Consider the following 21,228-nt stretch of genomic DNA (forward strand, 5'->3'; position numbering starts at 1 on the left):
TCCTCCTCTGCCCATATGAGTTATGGGATCCCACTTTTATTGATGTCCTTAGGAGGCTCAGACTAAAAATCACATTGTTAGAAGTAGTTTATCATTAGTTTGTAACTCACATAGAAATTATGGCCATGTGTTCTTTCATAGTTCAGATAGCACTACACAGCAAAATGAGTTTTTAATTAAAGGCAAAATTAAAGTTGCTCCTGTGCTCTTTGATGTAATTGCATTTCAAACCAGAGAACACGAAGCAAATTCATTACTGCAAAGTACTCTGTGGTTGGGGTGGGAAGAACTGTTCTGTTCAAACTCACATGGATTTTATAAATAGGAAAGCTGAGCACTATGATGTGGTCCATCATTCCCTCCCTGAGGCTGTGTGTTTCATCAATGGGAGTCCACCTATGCACTTTTAAATCAATAGAAAACTCAGCTGGGGTGAGTAGGAGTCATATAAGGCCCTAGTTAGTGCCCAGTCAACATAAAGAACAAATGAAAAAAGCCAGTGTTGGAAAAAGGCTGTCAAGTCACAGCATCTTACCTTGCACTGCCAAGCCAGCTAATCGAATTCCCTGCTCCAATGAAGAGAGTAATTGGCCATCAAGAACATCCTTTTTCACTTGTAGGTAATACTGATATCTACAAACAAACAAACAAAGAACACAAATTAGAAAATCTATATGTTTGTAACATTTTTTCCAAAAAAAGACTGTTGAAAGCAAGAAAAACTCACAACAAACAGGTCAGGTTGTTAAACAGCTGTCTGTACCTGGCTTCAGAATTTCCACATCAAGAAAACAAACCCATATGATCCCTACATGTGCAGTGCTTCCAGGTGGATGAAAAGGAAAATTTAAAAAAATCTAATTTGGGTTCTCTATATCACACAGAAAAGGGACATCTGCTGTGATTAACTTTCCCATATATTTTGTAGATGTTACTGGAGACCATACAATCATCAATACAAGAAGAGGCTGTTCTATATTTCTTCTATTGTTATTGCTTCAGTTTCACTACTTTGATGAAAGAAACAGAATTTTATCAATATACTTTGGCCTATTGACATAACTTCAACTACAGACCATTGAAAGTTGTTTTTTTTAAATTGGCACCTCATCTATAAAAATGACTTAGACAAACAAATCAAGCAAAACCAACTTCTAATATGCATTTGCTGATCTGCAAATCACAAAGCAATTAGTTTTAACCACAGGAGCACACTTATACGTTTCACCATATACTTGCAACGTAATAGATTAAGAAAAATAAGCTTTCCACAAAAAGCTGAAAAAGTTACTGTCCTCATTCTTATATCCCTCCCATCCACTGAACTGGGTCAGACCCACAGTAGAGCTTGCCAAAGCAGCAGGGATATGTAACACTCCCTCTGGCATGCCTGGTTAACATCTTAATGGAGACAGCTTCATTAACAGGCCACAACTTTTTATTCTGCAGCCATCAATGCAAATTCCCTCGAGCTACCTGTGGGGCATGGGCAGTAAAACCGGGCAGGGGCAATGCAGGCAGCTGCCTGGCTCTACACAGGCACAGCCACAATGGCAAAGACACCGTATCCACCACTGATGTGCCAATAACCAAATACAGCTGAACTGTGGTGATGCAATGATCTCACACCCATCAGCTTAAACTTCTAGTGCAGAAATGTGGACCTGTCCCAGATGAGTCAAAAAACCAATTCTTTCTCTGCCAACATGCAACTCCTCATTGGGTCTACCCCAAAGGCAGGGGCAATGTACCAGTGCAGCCACAGCTTGTGTGTGCATTCAGCACCTAGAAATGCTGATGGTAAGTGATGTGCCTGGGTGACCCAAATTAGGGAACCTCAAAAAACAAAGGGGTTTCTCAGGCTGTGACCAGACATGCCAGTCTGGCTGCAGCTGAACCAGGTTAGGAGGCTACTGCCCTTTCAGCAGCATGCCTGCTGACCCCTCTAATGCGAATGACCCCTCTAATCCTGGAAATGGCATAGATATAAAAAATAATTGCTTGAGATACACTGGGTTAGAAAGAAATGGCACACAAGGATGCCAGCCAGTCTTGGAGACTGCATCCTCTGTGAGGCGTACAGCGGAAAGCAGTCAGAAAGAAGGGGAGGCAGTAAAATCCTAAATGGTTACAACCAGCACACCACACCTGACATTAACTTTTAACCTTTAGGAAGAGGAAAAAAACTGTTCTGGTCTTGTTTTGGAATACGAGTAAGTCATCATCCCCGTCCCAACAAAAAAGAACCACTGTAACTCTTGCCAATCTTATAGAGACTGCACTGCCTTTATTCACAAACGTTACGCCTTAATTCTTTGTGGAGGTGCTAGAAAATACCTATGTGCTTGAGACCCAGCATAACCCAAGCCATGCTTTGAGGGCTATTCATCAAATGAAGCATTTTACATTTTACTTCAGTTAACTCTTCCACCAGCAATGTGAGATGCAGTAACTTGCCACTAGACAGCACCAATGCTCTGATCAGACCTGCACTCTCAAGGTAGCAGGGTGTTTAGAGACTACCCAGCACTATAGGGCAGAGAAATCCTCTCTGGGAAGGCCTATGCACATACTCTCCACATCTGAGAAGTTTCTTTCAGAGTTCACAATTTTCCCATGCAATTAAGAGGTAATTGTTGGGCTATTGGTTTTAGGCTTCCTGTTCCCCTATCTCCCTCCACAAAAGGCAGAACAACATTTTCCAACAAGGAAAATATAATCTTATTTAAATTACTTAGATTTGGCTTTCAGACAGCCTATGAAGATTAAAACTTCAGGGGATTTTGCAATTTGATTGAAAGAGACAGTGCTAAAATCATACAGCTTCTCAGCTTGAGTCTTGTGCTTGAGTCAGACCCAGGTTTCACACTTGGTCAGTCCAGGAGAAAAATCAGCTTGTTTCCACTCCTTTGCAATGACTAAATCCAATTTCTGAAAATACGTGTGTTTTCATACACGCTGGATATAAGCTGCTTCACCATGTATGCAGGTGAGCAAGTGTTTGCTGAATCCTGGTCTTCAAGACTTGTAATCCTGATGCAGGCCATTTATGTCAATGCTACATTTATTTACCTGCATGAGTTGCATCTCCTACTGTAAACAGTACAAAAGTAAAATCCACACCCAACATAAAGTTAGGGATATTGTTAAAAAAGAGTTAAGAGACTGTATGGCAGTCAAAACAACATAAAAATCATATACTGACATCTCAGCTCTACAGAAACTGAGAGTGTCACCAGTTTTAGTGTAGCTATGACTTCAATTGCTGTGCCCACACAACTAGATAAACCATAGAGAAGATTATTTAGATAAGCATCATTCTACAGTTATTGTAGAATTAAATATTATGATCAAGACTTTCAAAAGAAACAGTGATATGGGGTCTAAATTGCAATCTTATTTATCAGTACTTCAGAAAAATTGTTTTAAGAGAGCAGTCAGCACCCACTTTAGGAAAAAGATGCCCATTTACAGGTGTTTCACCCCGATTGTCACAAGTCACATTTAAAAATCTTAATAAGCTTAATGGGCGTATTCTACAATATTATTACAGAATCATTTGGTTAGAAAAGACCTTTGAGATCACCTAGTCCGACTATTAACCTAACTAACGCTACTGAGTCCAGTGCTAAATCATGTCCAGAAGCACCACATCTACTCAACTTTTAAACACCTTTAGGGATGGTGATTCAACCACCACCCTGAGCAGCCTATTCCAGTGTCTAATAAGCCTTTCAGTGAAGAAATTTCTTCTAATATCTAATCTAAACCTCCCCTGGCACTACTTGAGACCATTTCCTTTTGATCTGTTGCTTGTTACTAGGACTGACTCCCACCTTGCTACAACCTCCTTTCAGGTAGTTGCAGAAAGCAAAAAGCCTCCTTTTCTTCATCCTGAACAACCCCAGTTCACTTCAGATGCTCCTCATAAGGCTCGTTCTCCAGACCCTGGCACAGGCCTTGGTACAGCATTGCATTTACTAGTACCGTAGCAAAATAAAAGTTGAGGATGTATTATAGATTGACATGTAGTATGAGTCTAAAAGATACATATAATTAGCTCTATGACATTAAATAGTGTACCCATCAAGAAAAACTTCATGGAGAAATCTTCACCTTTCACAGGCAAAAACACTAAAAAGTAATCACCTGCTATGCTCTGACACCTTGTTCAAAAGAAGTCCCAGGATAAACTGAAGAAGGCAGAAACCTATGGTCCATACCACTTCATCTTCACACCTGGACTGACAGCAACAAGGGTGGCCCACCTGAGACACCTGTCCACCTCTGACCTCTTCTCTCATAGGGTTCAGTGGTGGACCGGAAAGTGTGCTAGGTTAGCAGCTGGACTTGATCCTAAAGGTCTTTTCAACCAAAATGATTCTATGTACAGGGACATCTCCTTTCGCAAGACACAAACAGGAGTGGCTAATTCCACTGTCAAGGAAGAGGAGGAGCATACCCTGGAGGAAGCTCTGCTAGAAGGCTCTAATAGCTCTGCCAGCCACTGATTCATGGCTCAGCCATGCTGCAAAACTGTGGTCAGGTGCTCTGCCCAGCCAATGAAGAGGAGAAATTGGCCCATATTCTGTCAAGGATTTGAGGCTCCTTCATCTGAAATTACATTAAATGCTGCTATTATGTCACTAAGTTAGCTGAGACTGCTTTTTGTTTGCTTGGATTGAAAATGTAGATCTATAATTTGAAGGCTATCAAGTATTTTAAAAATGATCCGGCTATAGATCCACCAAGGAAAGCTGTTCCAAACCTGCAGATAAAACCATGCCTTTTGTAAGCCGCTTACTAGGTGGTTTAGTTGGGAAAGCATATGGAAACTGAACAAAGGAAAAGTTTGCAATCTGCAGCCCTAAATAATAAAAGCCAAGGAGTTAAAAATTAAGACTTGCAAAGCTTTAATCACAGAGCCAGTCTGGCATACTGGAGGAATACAGGGCAGGAGACACCACCATAGCCAGCTGGGCTGGGAGCTGAAATATCTCACCTTGGTTGCTCATTTTGGGTTAAACATTTTTAGCAAAGCTGTTGTGTATTCAATATAATAAAGGCTACTACAGTTTGCCAGCCTGTAGCTAATTCCAAGGGGAATGGGAGTGGACAAGTCTGAACAAAGCCATAATTATAAGGATATCGTTTCCCACAACTCTATTTAGCCAACACAGAAAACATTAAAAGTATATTTGCATCTATTGCATCAAAAAAGACACACATTTTATATAAAAAAATAAGCTGCAACTGGACAACTATGAGACAACATATGAACTCCAGAATCAACATCTGCATTTTAGCAACATCAGAGGGAAAAAAACCTCCCACAACAACAATAAACAACCAAACCAACAGCATAGTAGGCAGGAGACAAGGGTACTGGTTTAAAATTTAATTGCAACACCCAGATTCAGACTCAGCTACAGCTGTTTAAATGTAGAGAAACTTCTTTTGCTCACACAATTCTGCACAGACCTCCCAAGATCAGGAGTCACGTTTGTTCTCCTGTCACTTCAAAAAAAAAAAGAAAAATGTGGGTGTTTGTATAGTGTCATTGAATTCATTGTACCCTTCCATCACAGCTATTTATCTGATGAATAACCTCTATTGCTGTTGTATATGAGCAGAAAATAGCTCAATTAATTTTAGTGACTTCTCTTCAAGAACCAATGTTTCAGATACAGAAAACCACACAGAACCTGGTCTGATCAATACTGCAAGTGAGATTTTTGTAGAGAAACTAAAGGACCTTTTACAAAAGTAAGACTATGGGTTAGTTTTGCACAGAAATTGCACTAGTGATGCATCTTCACAATTTTCCTACTAGTGACTTCCACGAAAAACCACAAGGAAAATACTTCATTATTAATTACTCAGTATTAACAGACCTGGTAGTGTTAATAATCAAGCAGCAGCCAACTCCATTAAGAAATGTGTAAGGAACAGAATAAAAAATACTTATACTAAATAAGTACCTCATAAATATGCAAATGTTTACACAAAAAGGTAACATGATCCGTATAATAAGGATTAATGCTATTTGAATGTTGTATTGTGATTAGTCTGGATTGTATTGGTTTTCCTTGCTTTTACATTCCTTCTATGTATGTTAGAGACAAGAAAGGTTTGGACTATACATATCTCTAGTGCAGCAGGAAACACACACACACACACACACTCTCTCTATATATATATGTATTTATATTTATACACACACGCGTTTATATATTTAATCATTTAATCATTTGATGTGTTTTTCTGGAAATTTTAAGCCTGTATTAACAAATATATTACCATTTCAATACCAATAAACGTTTACATTGAGCGTATCTGGAAATACACAGAGCACTAGCAAAAATGTATTAGATACCCAAGAGGTACATTTCCTTTAAAATTGTTTCTAATTATGCAATTACTGGCATGACTAGCTTTTTTATAACTCATTAGGTACCTTTTTTGGCATCAAGCCTATCTACTGGATAACTGCATAGCTATGTAGTTTAACTTCTTTGGAAGAAAACTGCTTTACTAGTTCATATTTCCAAAATAAGCAAGTCATTAAGACTCAAAGGAAAAACACATTGTCCCACAAGTGGTTTAGCTCAAGACCTTCAGCTCTTCTACAGTTAATAAAACCCCAAAAATGTCAACCATCCCCCCCCAAAAAAACAAAAAATGTAATTAGAGTACAATGTGATCTCCTAAAATAAGGAACACAATAAAAGTCTCATTGAATTACAACAACAGACCCACTCAGCTCATTTGGGTTTATCTTAGTATGGTAATACACTTCCAAGCACAGATGATGCATTGTACATCTACACAATAATCTGCCCAAAGGGGAAGCAGTTTCTTTAGAACAGAGGCCTTTCATAATTTACTAAAATTATTTTAAGCATTAGATTTTATATTGACGTGTCTACTGTTCACTTCACAACTTAAATTCTGCCATGATCTTTGCTTTTATTCTACTTAGCAACAGGATTCCAGCGTTAGCTATATGTTATGCTTTAAAATAAAAAGATGGATTTTTATTTTAAACACATTTTTATTTTTGAACACATTTAAACACATTAAAAGCTCTTTCACATTTTCTAAGCTTTTGAGTTAGGTAATTCAATGACACAGCTATGCTATGGGTGATCAAAGGAACTAAGTGATAACGAGCAAAATATTATTTTTATCTAGTTATTACACAGTTGAGACTAAGACAAAAATACTTAACACTTAATGGTTGCCTTCTCGAGAAAACCTGCTTTAGCTAGTATCAATGATCATTAGCTTAATTTTAGAAACAGAATATGTGAGGCTACTGAAGTTACTTATGTAAAGTTGGGCAGGAAACTAAGGCAGATTAAGTGAGATCCAGGTTTTGTTCCCAAGTCCCAATCCACAGAACCACATACTGGCTGCTGCTTCTTTCATATGGGTCACTGAATGTAATGCAACCAAATTGACTGCAAACTTGGACTGGACTTTTTATGTCAGAAAAGGAAGGCAGGCAGACAAGATGGCTTTTTTTCAAATACAATGTTCAGTGTATCGGTAAGGATGATGTTGTGATTTCTGGGCTTGAGCATGCTGCAACACATTTTAGATGCAAAGATTCAATCAGCACATCTTAATCTAAAGGTACTTTAAAAAAAAAAAAAAAAAAAAAAAAAAGAGGTACATACATCGATGATGTCATTGTCAGCAACACAGTGCTAAGGCCTTGTCTTCACCATTAAAAAAAACTTAGATGGTGTTGATAAACTCAGTATCTCCAGCTCGCTGCTCTGGAATTTAATCAGCTTCTCTCCTTGCAAAAGTCTAATGTTTTGCAGAACTAGACAATTGCCATTTATCTGGGATTTGTGGTAGGAACAGAAAAAGCAATGGCTGTGCTTCTACTACTGAAAGGTGATATTTTTGGAAGGATATTATTAAGAACAAGTCTACCACACCCTGTCACAGACCTTCAGAAAGACCAATAGACTCACCAGAACAAAAAAAAAAAAAAAAGCCAAACCAAAACAGAGGAGAGGAAAGAGCCTTTGTCATACATGCAGGAGGAAATTCCTTCAGAAGCTCAAACTGTCAATGTCAACAGTAAAAACAGTTTCAAGGGTAGGAACTCTGTGATCATAACCACCTTACAAAGCAAGTCAAGGTTAGCTTCAGGTAACTGAGAAATTATGCTGTTCAAAAGCAGCATCCAACTGTCTACATCCTGGTTTCCTCCAGCAACTAGATGGAAAACATTACTGAAACTAAAAATAAAATAAATTAAATACATGGAAAGATTTGTGTCATTCCTTTTCCCCTTCCTAATGAGACAGAACAATGCTGGGTTAGCATCATTTTCACACACTGGGCTGCAGAAGTACAGATCAAAACAGAATTTATATCACCTACTTCCACATTGCTCAATCATTCTCTTCAAAAAGAACAGTTTATAACTGAAGGGGAGAAAAGGAATTTGGCTAAAACATGCTTATTTCACAATGACACTTTCCATGTATTTTGCTATGCAACTTATTAACATAAGGACAATAATACACAGCCTGGGTGGCTGGCTTGCACCAGGAGCTGCAGCCAGGCACTCAATGGAAAAAAGGTGAGCCATCACATCTAACCAGTGAAGTTCCTAATTAAGGCCAATGCCTTCCACAAGGTAAGGTCCAGCTACACAGTCAACTCCTGGCTACAAGTACTAAAACAGGAAGGCATCTACGCACCTAAAGCCAGTCTGATCAGAATTTTGCGTTGCTTGGTTGCTGTCTACCACTTCTATTTCATAGTTTTGGTACTGAAAGTTCGTTTGCTTGCATGCATTCCCCAAAAGACAGTAATTAACATTTCAGATCTTCACCTCCACCAATTCTTTATAGAGCTGGCAGAAGTTTTTTAATGTGAATGTAAACTATGAGCATTTTAGGAGCAGTAAGGGTTTTTTCTGCTGTGAATCAGTCAATAAACCAATTTTCTGCAGTAAAACTGTTCAAAAAAGAAAATAATATATGTACTGCTTATGGTCATGGCACTGTTTAGGAGGGTAACACAAGCTTTGTAACCTCTCACATATAAGCAACTCCTTCCATCATAGCTTGGTATAAAAATGTTGTGGTGTTCAGTGTTCAATGAATTGCAAGTGAAACCCTCAGCAGTTAAGACACACGATGAGAGCATCACACTCAGCATTCCCACTGGCAGGAAAAGGCTGAGCTTGGATCGTAAAGAAATGCTCTGCAAGTGTTTTTCTGCTCCTGCCATTTCTGATGGGCTACAAGCAGGGACACGCACTTAGGCCTTGCTGCAGCCATGACATGAACCTCTCAAAACACGCGCTCCTTCCACAAGAGGCTCGGCCAGCTCATCCACCTTTACACTATCCCCCAATTCCTCTACATTTCAAAAGGAACCCCCCAACCACAACAGGTCTATCCTCTGTGCTTGCACTCTTAACAAGAAGTACATTATACTTTTTGGCTACTCCAGGTTCAAATAAACCCACAAAGGCAAAGTTAAACCTAAAATAGAAAGGCCAGTAATGGCATGCTTTAGCAAGAAAGGAAAGCATGCCTCAACCTGATCCTCATTTTTTGCCCTTGAACTCTTGAATTAATTATAACAAATTACAGGGAGCCCCACTACAATTTATAAGCACAATAAACTCCCTTACAACCACCTATAATTTTATCAGAATTAATCCAAATACCTAAAGAATTATATAGCACAAAACTTCAACATGCCTTTTAGAGTAAATAAAAAAAAATAATGGGGGAACCATATTGTCTTGTCTTCCAAGCCTACCCTAGCAGCAAAGGCTAAACTTGGTCTCTTTGAGCTGGGGTGTGGCATAGCCAGGCCCTGGTGACACCACCGTAGCATTCATCCTTATAAAGGCTGGAGTGGGATTGTAAAAGTAAACCAGAACAATCAAGATCATATAATGTGAACAAGTCCATATTTAAATGTTTTCAGGCGAAAAACATTAAATGCAAGCATAAATATTACAGGAAAACAGTAGAAATAAAGTGTTTGGGAGAGAATACTTTGTTAGATTCATGTGTATCCATCCAGTTTGGGTTTTAAGCACATGCTAGAAATGTTATTGCTCAACATGGCAGTGTTATTGACTTAACTACTCACATAGTTAAGCTTAAATACCTGCTCAGCTATGTGCTCATGTCTCCTGAACTGAACATGTCCCATGACACCTGCAGACATTTGGCTGCAGAGATCCAAAGGGTAAAATACAGGCATTTTATCTTTTTTTTTTTTTTTGTTAGCTTCACTTTCTCTTTTTATTAATTAAAAAAATAGTGGAGCTGATGCAGGTAGGTGAATTGCAGCAATGTCACATACTGCTTTTCATACACATATCTTAAATAGTGTAGAGGAAGATCAGTATTATCATTCTCAACCCCCACTGCCAAAAGAAAATTTAAAAATATTAAAAATCATAGTGAGAAAACAAGAGCCTGAGGAAGGATGCAACTTCCCATAATAGTGCTGAAACTGGAACTAAACCCAGATCACCTCTTTATCACTAGGGTCCACCGGTCGAATAGATCCCAAAGACTATTAAAAAAAAAAAATCCCTAAACTAAATTTCCTTCAGATTTGTTGTGCAGTCTGCAAGAAAAAAGAAAAAAAAAACCTCAGTACTCGCAGAGCTGGGTTTTTCTGAGGGCAAACCCACAAGGTCTCACAAACTGCTGCCACCACCCTTCACCAGGGCTCTTTCTCCTCACCCTGGGCTGTGTGTGCCAGAGGTGTCTGCTGCTCTGGTGCAGGACTCAAGAGCTGTCAGGGCTTTTGTGTGCAAAGCTACCACCTGGCTCAAGAGCAAAAGCAGAGGGACAACACCCCAGAGCACCACTACATCACTCAGCAGAGTGGTTCCAATAGTCATCACCCCCTTTCTTTGTTCCATGAAATAAAACATGGTCTCCAGCCACATATAAGCTTCACAGATATACGTGTGCTCAATGATAGCATGCAGCCTATGTGTCATTTCCCTCTTAGTCACATCCCCAGAACATCAGGTCCCACGCACAGTGAGCAACTCAGGCACCCAAAGCCTTAAGATAATATGAAAATAAAGGCAGCTGTGAAGATTCATCCTCACACAGACAAAAAAAATTTAAAAGATAAGCCATGATATTCTATGCAGAAGATGACTAAACTTCATGGGGAAGAAGAGGACAAAAAAACCCTATCAGTCTTTCCTCATTTAGAACCAGAAAAGATTTCTGTAAAAATGAGATTAGATGCAAAAAGTTAATAAAAGCTTATATTTCCTTTCTTTGCTCATATGTGTTGACTCAGTAAAATTCTGTTGTTCCCTGCCCTGAAAAGAAAATGCAGCTAACCTTCAAGCTGTCTACGCTGTGGGAAAAGGTGGTTTAGGTTACATATAGAAGCAATATGAGTCAACAGTTTGAAAATTCTCCTGGTATCCAGCCAGGTTAATGGTCAAGCAGGTTAGAATATCATGCTAAAAAAATGTGATGAGTTAACTAGAACATATGCATACTCCAACTCATACTTTGCAGCAGTGAAAATAAATAGATAACTTTTTAAAAATTGGGCTAAATACGTGTGTAACTCTATTCTTCAGACATAAAACAAGTGTGAAGGGTTGTGATTGCCCCATGCTCCCCACCTCCGTTTTTATGACAGTTACAGTAATAAGACACATTGCATCCAACCAACAAATTTTGTTTCATTTTTCAATAAATATTTTAAATATTGTCCTCCAGTTGGGCTCTAAATTCAGGGATGACATAAATCCACCAGCCTTTCCTGGTTAAATGTACTCCTGTGCACTGGTGCAAAAGCTGAACAGAGTGAACCTATATACCAGAGAACAACCAGTATGGATATGTAAGGATCCAGAACCATGCCACAGAATGATTGGCTTGCAGGTGCAGAGCAGCATACAAGTGTATACAGATGTTACTTTTTTCAAAAGGCAAGGGAACATGTTCAGAACATGTTACAGAATGTGCTCGTAATCTGAACTTAAATAATAATGCTCCAGTAGCCTGCTGTGCAACCTTGCTCATGAATTTATGGAACTCATAGAAAACCACTATCACTGAAAATTTTAGGTAGTAACCCAATGTCACATAATCAATGTTTGAAAAAGCTCTATTGATCTAGTGGGATTTTACCTTGTAGGAAGTGAAAATGCAGTGCATTCCCTACTACCTTTTACAGCAACCTGTCCTGGTAATAAGAAAACATAGCTTGAAATGTGACAGGATTAAGTTGCCACCTCTCTATAGGATGATAGTACAATAGCTCATATTCCTATGATTATTGAAGCACCTACTTTAGTGCTCACTGCCAGCAGAAAACAGGAAAACTCAGGTTGTTTCCATGTCCCAAAGAGCTAGGTGATCCTATTGTTTTCACAGGAATTGTTGAAAAACACGACCCCACATATTAATAAATCAGACAATAAAGCCACGACCAAGGAAATTCCGACTTCCCAGAGAACACAAACCAGCAAAAGCGAACACAGCTCTGATAACAACGGGATGTTGCCAAAGAAATAGGTGAATCAGTGCCCTGTTGGGTGGGTAAAGTAGATCCATTTCATGAAATGAATAATTATTCTTTGTAAAAGCTTCAAAAACAGCTGAAGATATCAAGTGCAAAAGCAGCTGCCAGAGATAAAACGGTGAACCAGTAAACATCTCACTGCACAGGAATCTGCCATCTTCTGACACCGAGATTTCTGCCAAATTCTTGTTGAGATTTTCAGCTGCATAAGGGCCTCCACACAAATGCTTCTTTTAAACACACTCAGAGACTTCAGGACTATCCTGACATCCGATTACAGCTCCTTTGGCTTTATATCCTGCCAGCAAGGCAAAAAATATTAATGGTATTTGGCTCCCTGAAAAAGGGTATGTTTAGAACAAGTTTTCATGGTTTGTATCCCACCTATAAGAGAAGGGAAAGAGTTTGCTCCAGCCTGCAGTACAACCACCAAAATTCAATAACTTTAATTGGAGACTGGCAGACCGCTACTGTAACCTAGAGTTCCACTGCCTATTGAACTCTTAGAATTTTAAAAGCAGTTAAAAACCCAGATCAAGAAGCACAGGTCTGTTTGCTCACAGGTTGCTGCTACTGACTCAACCCTCTTTCTGATGGTGTAGCCAAATTTCAGACATCCATCTGGGAGCTCTAAATAGAAGACAAGTGAGGCACAGTTCCCTTTTCAAAGCAAGCAGAGGAAAAGAGAGAATGAATCACCTGCAGAAAGTGATGAACAACAGAGGAATCCTGATTCATGCTGTGGAAATGCCCATGTCTTCCCTCTGATTACACAGGAAGACTAGAGCGACCTTCATTCTTGAGGCTGCATTGGAAGAAACTATATGACTGAACTAGGTGTCAGGAAGACTTTAAGTAGCATATTCCAGCCCTGTATATGACTATATTATGTATATGCATGTTCTGAATATATTCCAGTATATTCCAGCTCTGGAGCTGTCAATACAGGAAGGGCTTGGACCTGGTGGAATGGGTCCAGATGAGGGCCATGAAAATGATCAGTGGGCTAGAACATCTCTCCTATGAAGACAGGCTGAGGGAGCTGGGTTTGTTCAGCCTGGAGAAGAGAAGGCTTCAGGGAGACCTAATAGTGACATCAGAGTACCTGAGGGGGCTACAGGAAGACTGGAGGTGGACTACTTGCAAGGGCCTAAGTCATAGGACAAGGGCCAATAGTTTTAAATTAGAGAAGAGTAGATCTAGATTGGATGTTAGGAAAAATTACCATGAGAGAAGTAGAAAAACGGAACAGGTTGCCCAGGGAGGTAGTTTAGGCTTCATCCCTGGAGATATTCAAGGTGAAGCTTGAACAAACAACATGACCTAGTTGAGGGTTTCCCTGGTTACTACAGTGGGGTTGGACTAGATGACCTTTAGGGGTCCCTTCAAACCCACATTATTCTATGATTCCCTAGTAGTCTGCACTTGGCTAAGGAGAAACTGCTCGTCACTGCTACTGCATCACATGGGAAAAAAAAGAGCCCCGCTCCAGGTAACTTTATTCACCTGGCAAAAACAATGCCTTAAACTACACCAGGGGACAAGTCAGAAGCAGCATACCAGTCTGTGAGGTACACCATGATGTTCACTGTGTACACGATGCTCCTTAATGAATGGGCAGCCTTATTCTGCAATGATATACATTGCTGCTGCACCTCAAGGGGGAAAAAAAGGCAGCCAAGCACTTCACAATAGCTTGAACGACAAAGGCAGAGAGTGCAGTTTGCAGATTAGAAGAGGAATGATCCTTTTCATCTTCGTTTGAAGAGATGCATAAGGGCTGATGGGCACTTCTGTGACTGAAGCTGACAGGATGACAAGTGTTTTCCATTTTTTCCACTTTTCTTAGTCTCTCCCATAAACAAAAAAAAACTGAAGAGGACATCTTTTTCTCCAGAGAAAGAAAAAGTACTCCATGGCAATAGAAATCTCTACAGATATTATACTAAAAACTGACATAAGGAAGAGAACAGACATTACATATACAGTAATTTTCAGAACACCACTGACACTCCTCATGGTTAGAAGTGAGAATTTAATAATGGACACTTGCCAAATTAACTTGCTTGTTTCTTCCACCTAAAAATTTGACAAATAGAGTCATAAAAATGCACAGTGCCTTCTCCCTCCTAGAAAAATCTTTGTTTAAAAAGACCCTGATGTTAAAGGTCTAAAAACAAGCTCTGAAAAGTTGGGTAGGGCCTTGGTAGGGCAATTTCAAGTGAAGTGGATGATAAATTGTTCCTTTTTCATAAGTAACTAAGCATCATTTGGCCTTTAATTTGAAATTGTCTCATTTCATGCAAATGTTCTTTCTGGTTTATGGGCAATAAGTGTTTATTTTTTTTTCTCTTTCTTCTTCTCAGTTATGAAAGCAAAAGGAAAAAGTTCTAGTACCAGCATGTTATTTGTTTGATACTGAATCTCCATAGGCTTGTTTATTTTCATAAAAGTCTATTAAAATACAGGCTATTTTTAGGCTAGCAAATTACTTCTTGCAGCTTTTCCATGCTCCTACAAACCAAGCTTTCTGCTCTGTGCCATCTACCAGTTCAGAAGGATGCCTGTATATACAACATTTATACTGATGTAGTGTAACAACACAACCAGGAGACAACTGCATCCACTATCACACTTACCAAGTGCTTCCAGACCCTAAACATTCTTATCTGTGGTCAGTCCCAAAGGGGGACAGGACTACCACCACTGATCAGTTTTGGTGCAGTTTAAGATCCCTGGAGACACTGAGAAGACAATTTAATAGATGCCCTGAAATGCTGCCAGTTGTGCAGCCCAGCACAGCATTCTCATTTGAAAACAACTTTGTCCTTAAAATTTTTTAATGTTGTAAGTGCTACATAAGAAAGCCAAGGAACTTCAATCCTCCTGTCTCTGCAGCTGTTTCATTTTTTAAGGTACAGTAAAACCTCATCAGCCGCTGTAATCTCTTCTCAGTGCTCATTCTGATGTCAGTAGTAAATAAAGGAAAATTAAAGATATTTTAAAAAGGTGTCTCAGCTTTAAAGAAGTTTATCCTTGGCATATGTGCAACAAGAAGTAAAGAGCTACTTCACCCCAAATTTGGTGACAGTTAATTTAGTTCAAATTACCTTTTATCTTTACGCAGTGCAGAAAGTAATGAAGTCCAAATGAAAGGAGCGATTCTGCCTGACAGGACAGGAAAAGATCCCTCCACTTGCTTTAAGCTTTGTCTGTCTGGTTTAAGACAACAATACACTAACAACTTTCAGGGAACTAAATCCATCAAAGCTGATCCTATTGAGAGTTATTCCAACAGCCACCACAGCAGAAGCTTCTTCATTAAATTTACAAAAATCTCCTGACTGCAGTTCAGTCTGTGCTTTGGAGGGCAGGCAAAGGCAGCAAGAAAACCCCTGTGCACCGTGGTGAAGGCAGCATGCTCCTGTCTGTGAGGAAACACTAGACTTGCATTTCAAGTCTATTATTAAGTCTGGATGTTATTTCTATTTAGAATTGAAGCAATAATAAAACAAAGTCCATTTTTGTTTGTCATTTCGTATCTCTACATCCTATCTTCACCCTAACAGTCCTTGAGAATAAATACCTAGCTGAAGGTTTCTTGTAGACCCTTCAAGTAAGAGTAGACCTAGCTGGGCTCTATGTTGTGAAATACAACTTCTTCTGACAAATCCTCAGCTGTGTAAGCAGCTTACCATCCATACACTCATCCGCTCTCTTTCAGACAGTCTGCAGCTCAAAGAAAGCAGAACACATCTTTCCACATCATTCCAAAAAGTAAGTTGCCCTTTTCATGAGGTTATTCTACTGCCAAATGCAGTAAGATTTAAAAACTTTACAGCACTGTTTAAAACCAGCTCCTACCTACACAGACGAAGAACTGGGGGACACATTCAGATCATACAAGCAGACTTTCAACTGGTTTTTCATAAACAGACACACACAAAATGGGTACTGTTAACAATACAGCTAGGAGTATGCAACCATATGTGTATGTGGCAATGCAAAATCTAACAAGGGAAAGCCAAGGGCTAAGAAAGATAAGATTTAAATTGAGAATTGATGTTTCAGGTTATCCCAGTTATGACACACGTTTTTATAGCCAACAATGGTGAGGACAGTTTCCTCACGTGCTGAGAAGCAAAAACCAGTAGGTGTGACTTTTATTCACAAAGCAAGATCTTCACTGACTAAAAGAGAAGGCCAGATTTCTAGCTTCAGCACCATTTCAATTCTCTCATATAACAGTATAAACATACAGGCTACTTGGCAGGTTATAATTTCCTTGCAAGAAGGCAGAAGTTTCTCTCTCCTACATCAGAAGTTGGTTAGATCTCCAAAGCAATTTTCAAAATGCCTCATTTATTTCTTTTATTTATGGACAACAAAATGTCCTAATCACCACATTCAAACAACTTCATACACCCTGAGGTCTTCTTTTTGGAATTAAAGTTCAATTCTGATTGTCCGATGCAACTCAAGACACATTCATGGTGGCTTTGTAGCCATGTTCTAATCATAAACAATAACTTCCTCCCTTTGGTGACAAGGAATAGGACATGAGGAAATGGAATGAAGTTGTGGCAGTCCAAGTTCACATTGGACATTCAGGAAAGTTCTTCACTGAGATGGTAGTCACTGGAACTTGATGATGTTTAGTCATATGACTTAGTTTTAGGTAGTTTTGAGACAAGAAGGGATTTGGAATCAGTGATCCTTAGGGGTCCCAACTTGAAATATTCTATGCCTCCCCTCTCCTGCTGCACATACCTACATTTTGTAGCCATCTGGTTCCCTCTGCATTTCTGAAATGTGCTTCCTCATCTCCCAGAAGGAGTCAACAAGAGCTGCTCAATGTTCAGTGCCAGCTCAGGACACCCAACCACTGTACAGGTTCAGCAAGTGTCTGCAACAGCACAAGTGCCTGGGTGGACAGGAAAGGAGGATACAAAGTGCCTTTCTCTGAGTGTAAATTCCCCCACCAGCACAACCAGTGTGGAAGGTCTATCAAGCTGGTCAACCTAAGGTCAGAAAGGACGCTTCAGTACTGCATAAATGATGTAACTTTATCACATGAGAACAGAAACTCAAAATGTGACCTTCACTGCCACTGTATGTCCCAATAAATTTTATCTGATCTACTAAAACTGAGCATACACATAGTTTCCATCAGGACATCAGTATGTAAGAATGACTAAGTCCCAGATGATAAAATAATATTAATTTCCTCACAATTTGATGTCAATGTGATGCTGCTGAAGGCCAAGACATTCCCGTTACAACATTTCTAACCATCACAGTTGCAGCCTTCAAAACACACTGAAGTAAGAATGCAGGTTGAAGTATCCAACGTTGTATTTATAGTTATGCAATGATATTTTTCAGAGTTGCTACATATGTACTGCCCAACCACACGCAAGAAAACACATTCACTTTCTGGTCTAAGAGCACAGTATAATGTAATAGATTAAATCTAAGCATCAACAGTTTCTTAAAATATCTAGCACAAAGAGGTTGGCTTTCAATAACCAACACACAGAGAACAAGCTCCCCATTCACTGAAGAAAGTCGGCTGGCAGAAAGGTTTGCCCTCCTCCACAAATTATTTTATAAACAGGGAGTTAATGTTAAATCTTAGGCCTGCCTTGAAGGAGTTCTTATTTTTAAGTCAAAGTTTAAACATCCACTAAAACACACACTCAAAAAGAACCAACTCAAGAATATTACTGAAAAGCAAAACAATGCATACACTGCAATAAGATGAACACAAGAACACCCAGGCAAATATTGCATATTATTTGTTGTTGCTGTCCTCTTAAAGCAACATTAAAGCTAATTAAGTATCAGCTTGTTTACAACAAGGTAGGCTACAAGCCTAATGTGTGTTTTTTTCATATTGCAGTAGCCACTAATATTAAAAAAGTCTAATAATTAAAACAAAACAATAAAACCATCAAAGGAGCACCAAAATGCAGATACCAAGACTCTAAGCCTGGGTGGCCACCCAGAGCTCTTAAGACTCATCCAGCTTGCAAACAATTCAGACCTGCTCCCCCACACCATCTACTTGAGCTCCTAGGCAGTAGCTGGGGTGGCTGAGAGCACTGCTTAGTCTTAAATTCCTGCAGCTGGAAGAAAAATATAAGGAAAAAAAATAAAACAGAAAAAATAGGTTGACATTACCAAGTTAAATCTGCAGTTCTGTAAAATAGCTGGGATTCCTGGGAACTCAGGACTTCTGGGGGTTCACAACTCCCAATAAACCCCAGAGCTTGCTTTTCTCCCATCCTTGGGAGATCAGGTGCAGTCATGAGATGATCACCATTGGGGCCTGTAGGATCAGCGGGGTTGGCAGCTGCATTCTAAACCAAAACAGGGTTCTGTTCCAGCAGAAATTTCTTTGCCTCCCATTGATCTATAAAATTCCAGCTTTAAAGTGCCATCTTCTTCCTCTCAGAGTCCCCATGACCATGTCTCATTAATATTTTCATAAGACATTTACACTGGCACTTGTCCTAACTCTTCCTTTCCTGTGTTTCACAACACCACATCTTCTGACAAACTATGCTCTTAGTTCTTGAGAAAGAAAAAATTAGTACCATGTAGGTCAGTTGGCACCTTATGATCCTTCAGTTGTTCCCAACCCTTCTGCTCTAAAAGCTGTCCAGTGATTTGGCTCTCAAAGTCATTTAGCTGAGAACAAAAGGTTTAACAAGAATCATGGGATGAAATGATCTTCTGTATGAGAGGTCTACCATCCTGACAGAACATCCTGTCCTTTTCTGTTCATTTGATATGACTTCCATATATAGAAGTGATTGCCTTAATTCATGTAAATCATTTAAAATTACAGTCCATTGATCTACAGCTCTCAATAAAACAGAAATATTATATGTAGGATATATAATTACAAAGTTGGAAATATTTTTCTAGAAGAAAGGAGATACACTGGTTTATGCTACACAAGGATCCAGCCTTGAGAGTGGCTTGCAAAGACTTTCGGAAATAATTAATTCTGATCACTAATATCATTTTTGTGTTGAAGAGAAGTCTTACTTTCTAGTGAAAGGGGTACATCCTCCTCCCCACATATCTCTTTCTAGTGCCAAGAGAGGGCTAAGTGGCATGGCCTCTTTTGAAGGATGTGAGCAGAGCTATGCCCTGAACATGGCACAGCTGATGGGCACACACACAGTGGTTATGATGTTTCCCAAAAAAGAGAGAAATGAGAAGCAGATTGTATTCATTCCTCTGGAAGCGACACATCCTGCTCCCAGGTACCACCTTCCCAAGAGAACAGGCATGCTCTTAAAACACATGCTGAGAAGAAGTACACTGTACTGATGAATGAAATGATGGAAGTTCTTTGTAAGAGGCAAATTTGGACAAGGCAGTAAAGGTTTCTGCTGCCTGAAAAACAAGTTCAGGTACACCAGTAATACTGAATGATTGCAAACTGAATCTCCAGGTGTGAGAGACCAAACTGGGCTTTTGTTTTTTAAATACTCCACTTTCCTACTTGCCAGATATCACTCAGTTCTTGCTCATTTGCTGACCCAGCAAACTTAACCACACATCTCACTTTTCATCCCATCTTGCATTATATTTCTCTGTATTTTCACAGAAAAAACCCCCAAACTAAGTGTTAGTGAATTTTTAAGAACCATTAAAAAGTTCCTTCAAGTTTACCAGGGGCTGATTCACAAGTATGGTCACATAACCCATCACAGCCCATCACTTTGGCAAGCACAGGCAAGGCTGTCCAGAACAGCTCCCATGGGAATGCATTCTGCTGTTTTCTTCCAACACACTGGCATATTGGAAAAAAAAAAAAAAAGCCAAAAAAAAAAAAAGCCAAAAAAAAAAAAAAAAAAAAAAAACCAAAAAAAAAACCACCACAAATTTGGACATCAAAGTCACCACAGTGTTCAAATCAACTACCATGAACTCAAAGATTTTCAGACAGCCTCAAGATGTAGGTATGGAAAAGCATGAAAAGCAAAGTACTTTCAGGTATTACAAACTTGACAGTGAAAAAAGGTTCACATCACTGAGGTTGCCCCAAAACCAGGCTGGCACAGAATGATATGTTACATCCAACCTTAACACAGCAATTAAAAGCACCATATAAAGAGCACAGTGACTGATACAAAAATTCCAGCTGATTGTACTTCTATTAAGAGCTAATAACACAGGAGGATGTAAAACTTCAGCTTGTTGAAAAAAAAGTAAAGCAAAGCAGACTAAAAGCAAAGACAAGCTCAAGTAGGCAAGACATTTAAGAAGGACTTTTCTGAGAGAAAGGAAAAAAAAAACCACAACAAAAAGTAGATTTGGCAGAACATATTTCCCTGTAAATATGAAGCAGTCAAACACTAATTTTTCCCTCCTCTACATTCTCAAGCAATTTAATAATCCCTCCAGTCCTCAGAGTCCTAAGAATCTGTAGCTCTCTTTATGTTATATAAGAATATCTGTTTAAGGATTCTTCACCTAACACTTGAAAAAAAATAAGAGGAAAAGTGGGGAACTATGAATATTTCCTTAAAAGACTAACAGAAGAAATCAGCTACAAGAAATGGGGAAGTGTAGGGTAACAAAACATCAGAGTAAATAAATGTTCACTAAGCTACAAGAGGGTAAGTTTGAGGCTACATTTTATCA

At 39.1% G+C, this 21,228-nt stretch overlaps 1 protein-coding gene and 1 long non-coding RNA gene across 3 annotated transcripts in view; one reads left to right on the top strand and one right to left on the bottom strand.

Annotated features, from left to right (window-relative positions):
• The window catches only part of PTPN14 (protein tyrosine phosphatase non-receptor type 14), a 120,863-nt gene that overhangs the window by 43,171 nt on the left and 56,464 nt on the right, over positions 1 to 21,228 (bottom strand). For both annotated transcript variants that reach the window (XM_071739635.1, XM_071739636.1), the window contains exon 4: positions 536 to 633. In XM_071739635.1, coding sequence (XP_071595736.1) covers positions 536 to 633 — 98 coding nt within the window. The remainder of the gene's footprint in view (positions 1 to 535; positions 634 to 21,228) is intronic.
• LOC139794290 (uncharacterized) overlaps positions 1 to 21,228 on the top strand; it is a 72,014-nt gene that overhangs the window by 35,865 nt on the left and 14,921 nt on the right. The gene's annotated exons all lie outside the window — the stretch shown is intronic.

The sequence above is a fragment of the Heliangelus exortis genome, chromosome 3, assembly GCF_036169615.1.
Source record: "Heliangelus exortis chromosome 3, bHelExo1.hap1, whole genome shotgun sequence".
NCBI classification, from domain to species: domain Eukaryota; kingdom Metazoa; phylum Chordata; class Aves; order Apodiformes; family Trochilidae; genus Heliangelus; species Heliangelus exortis.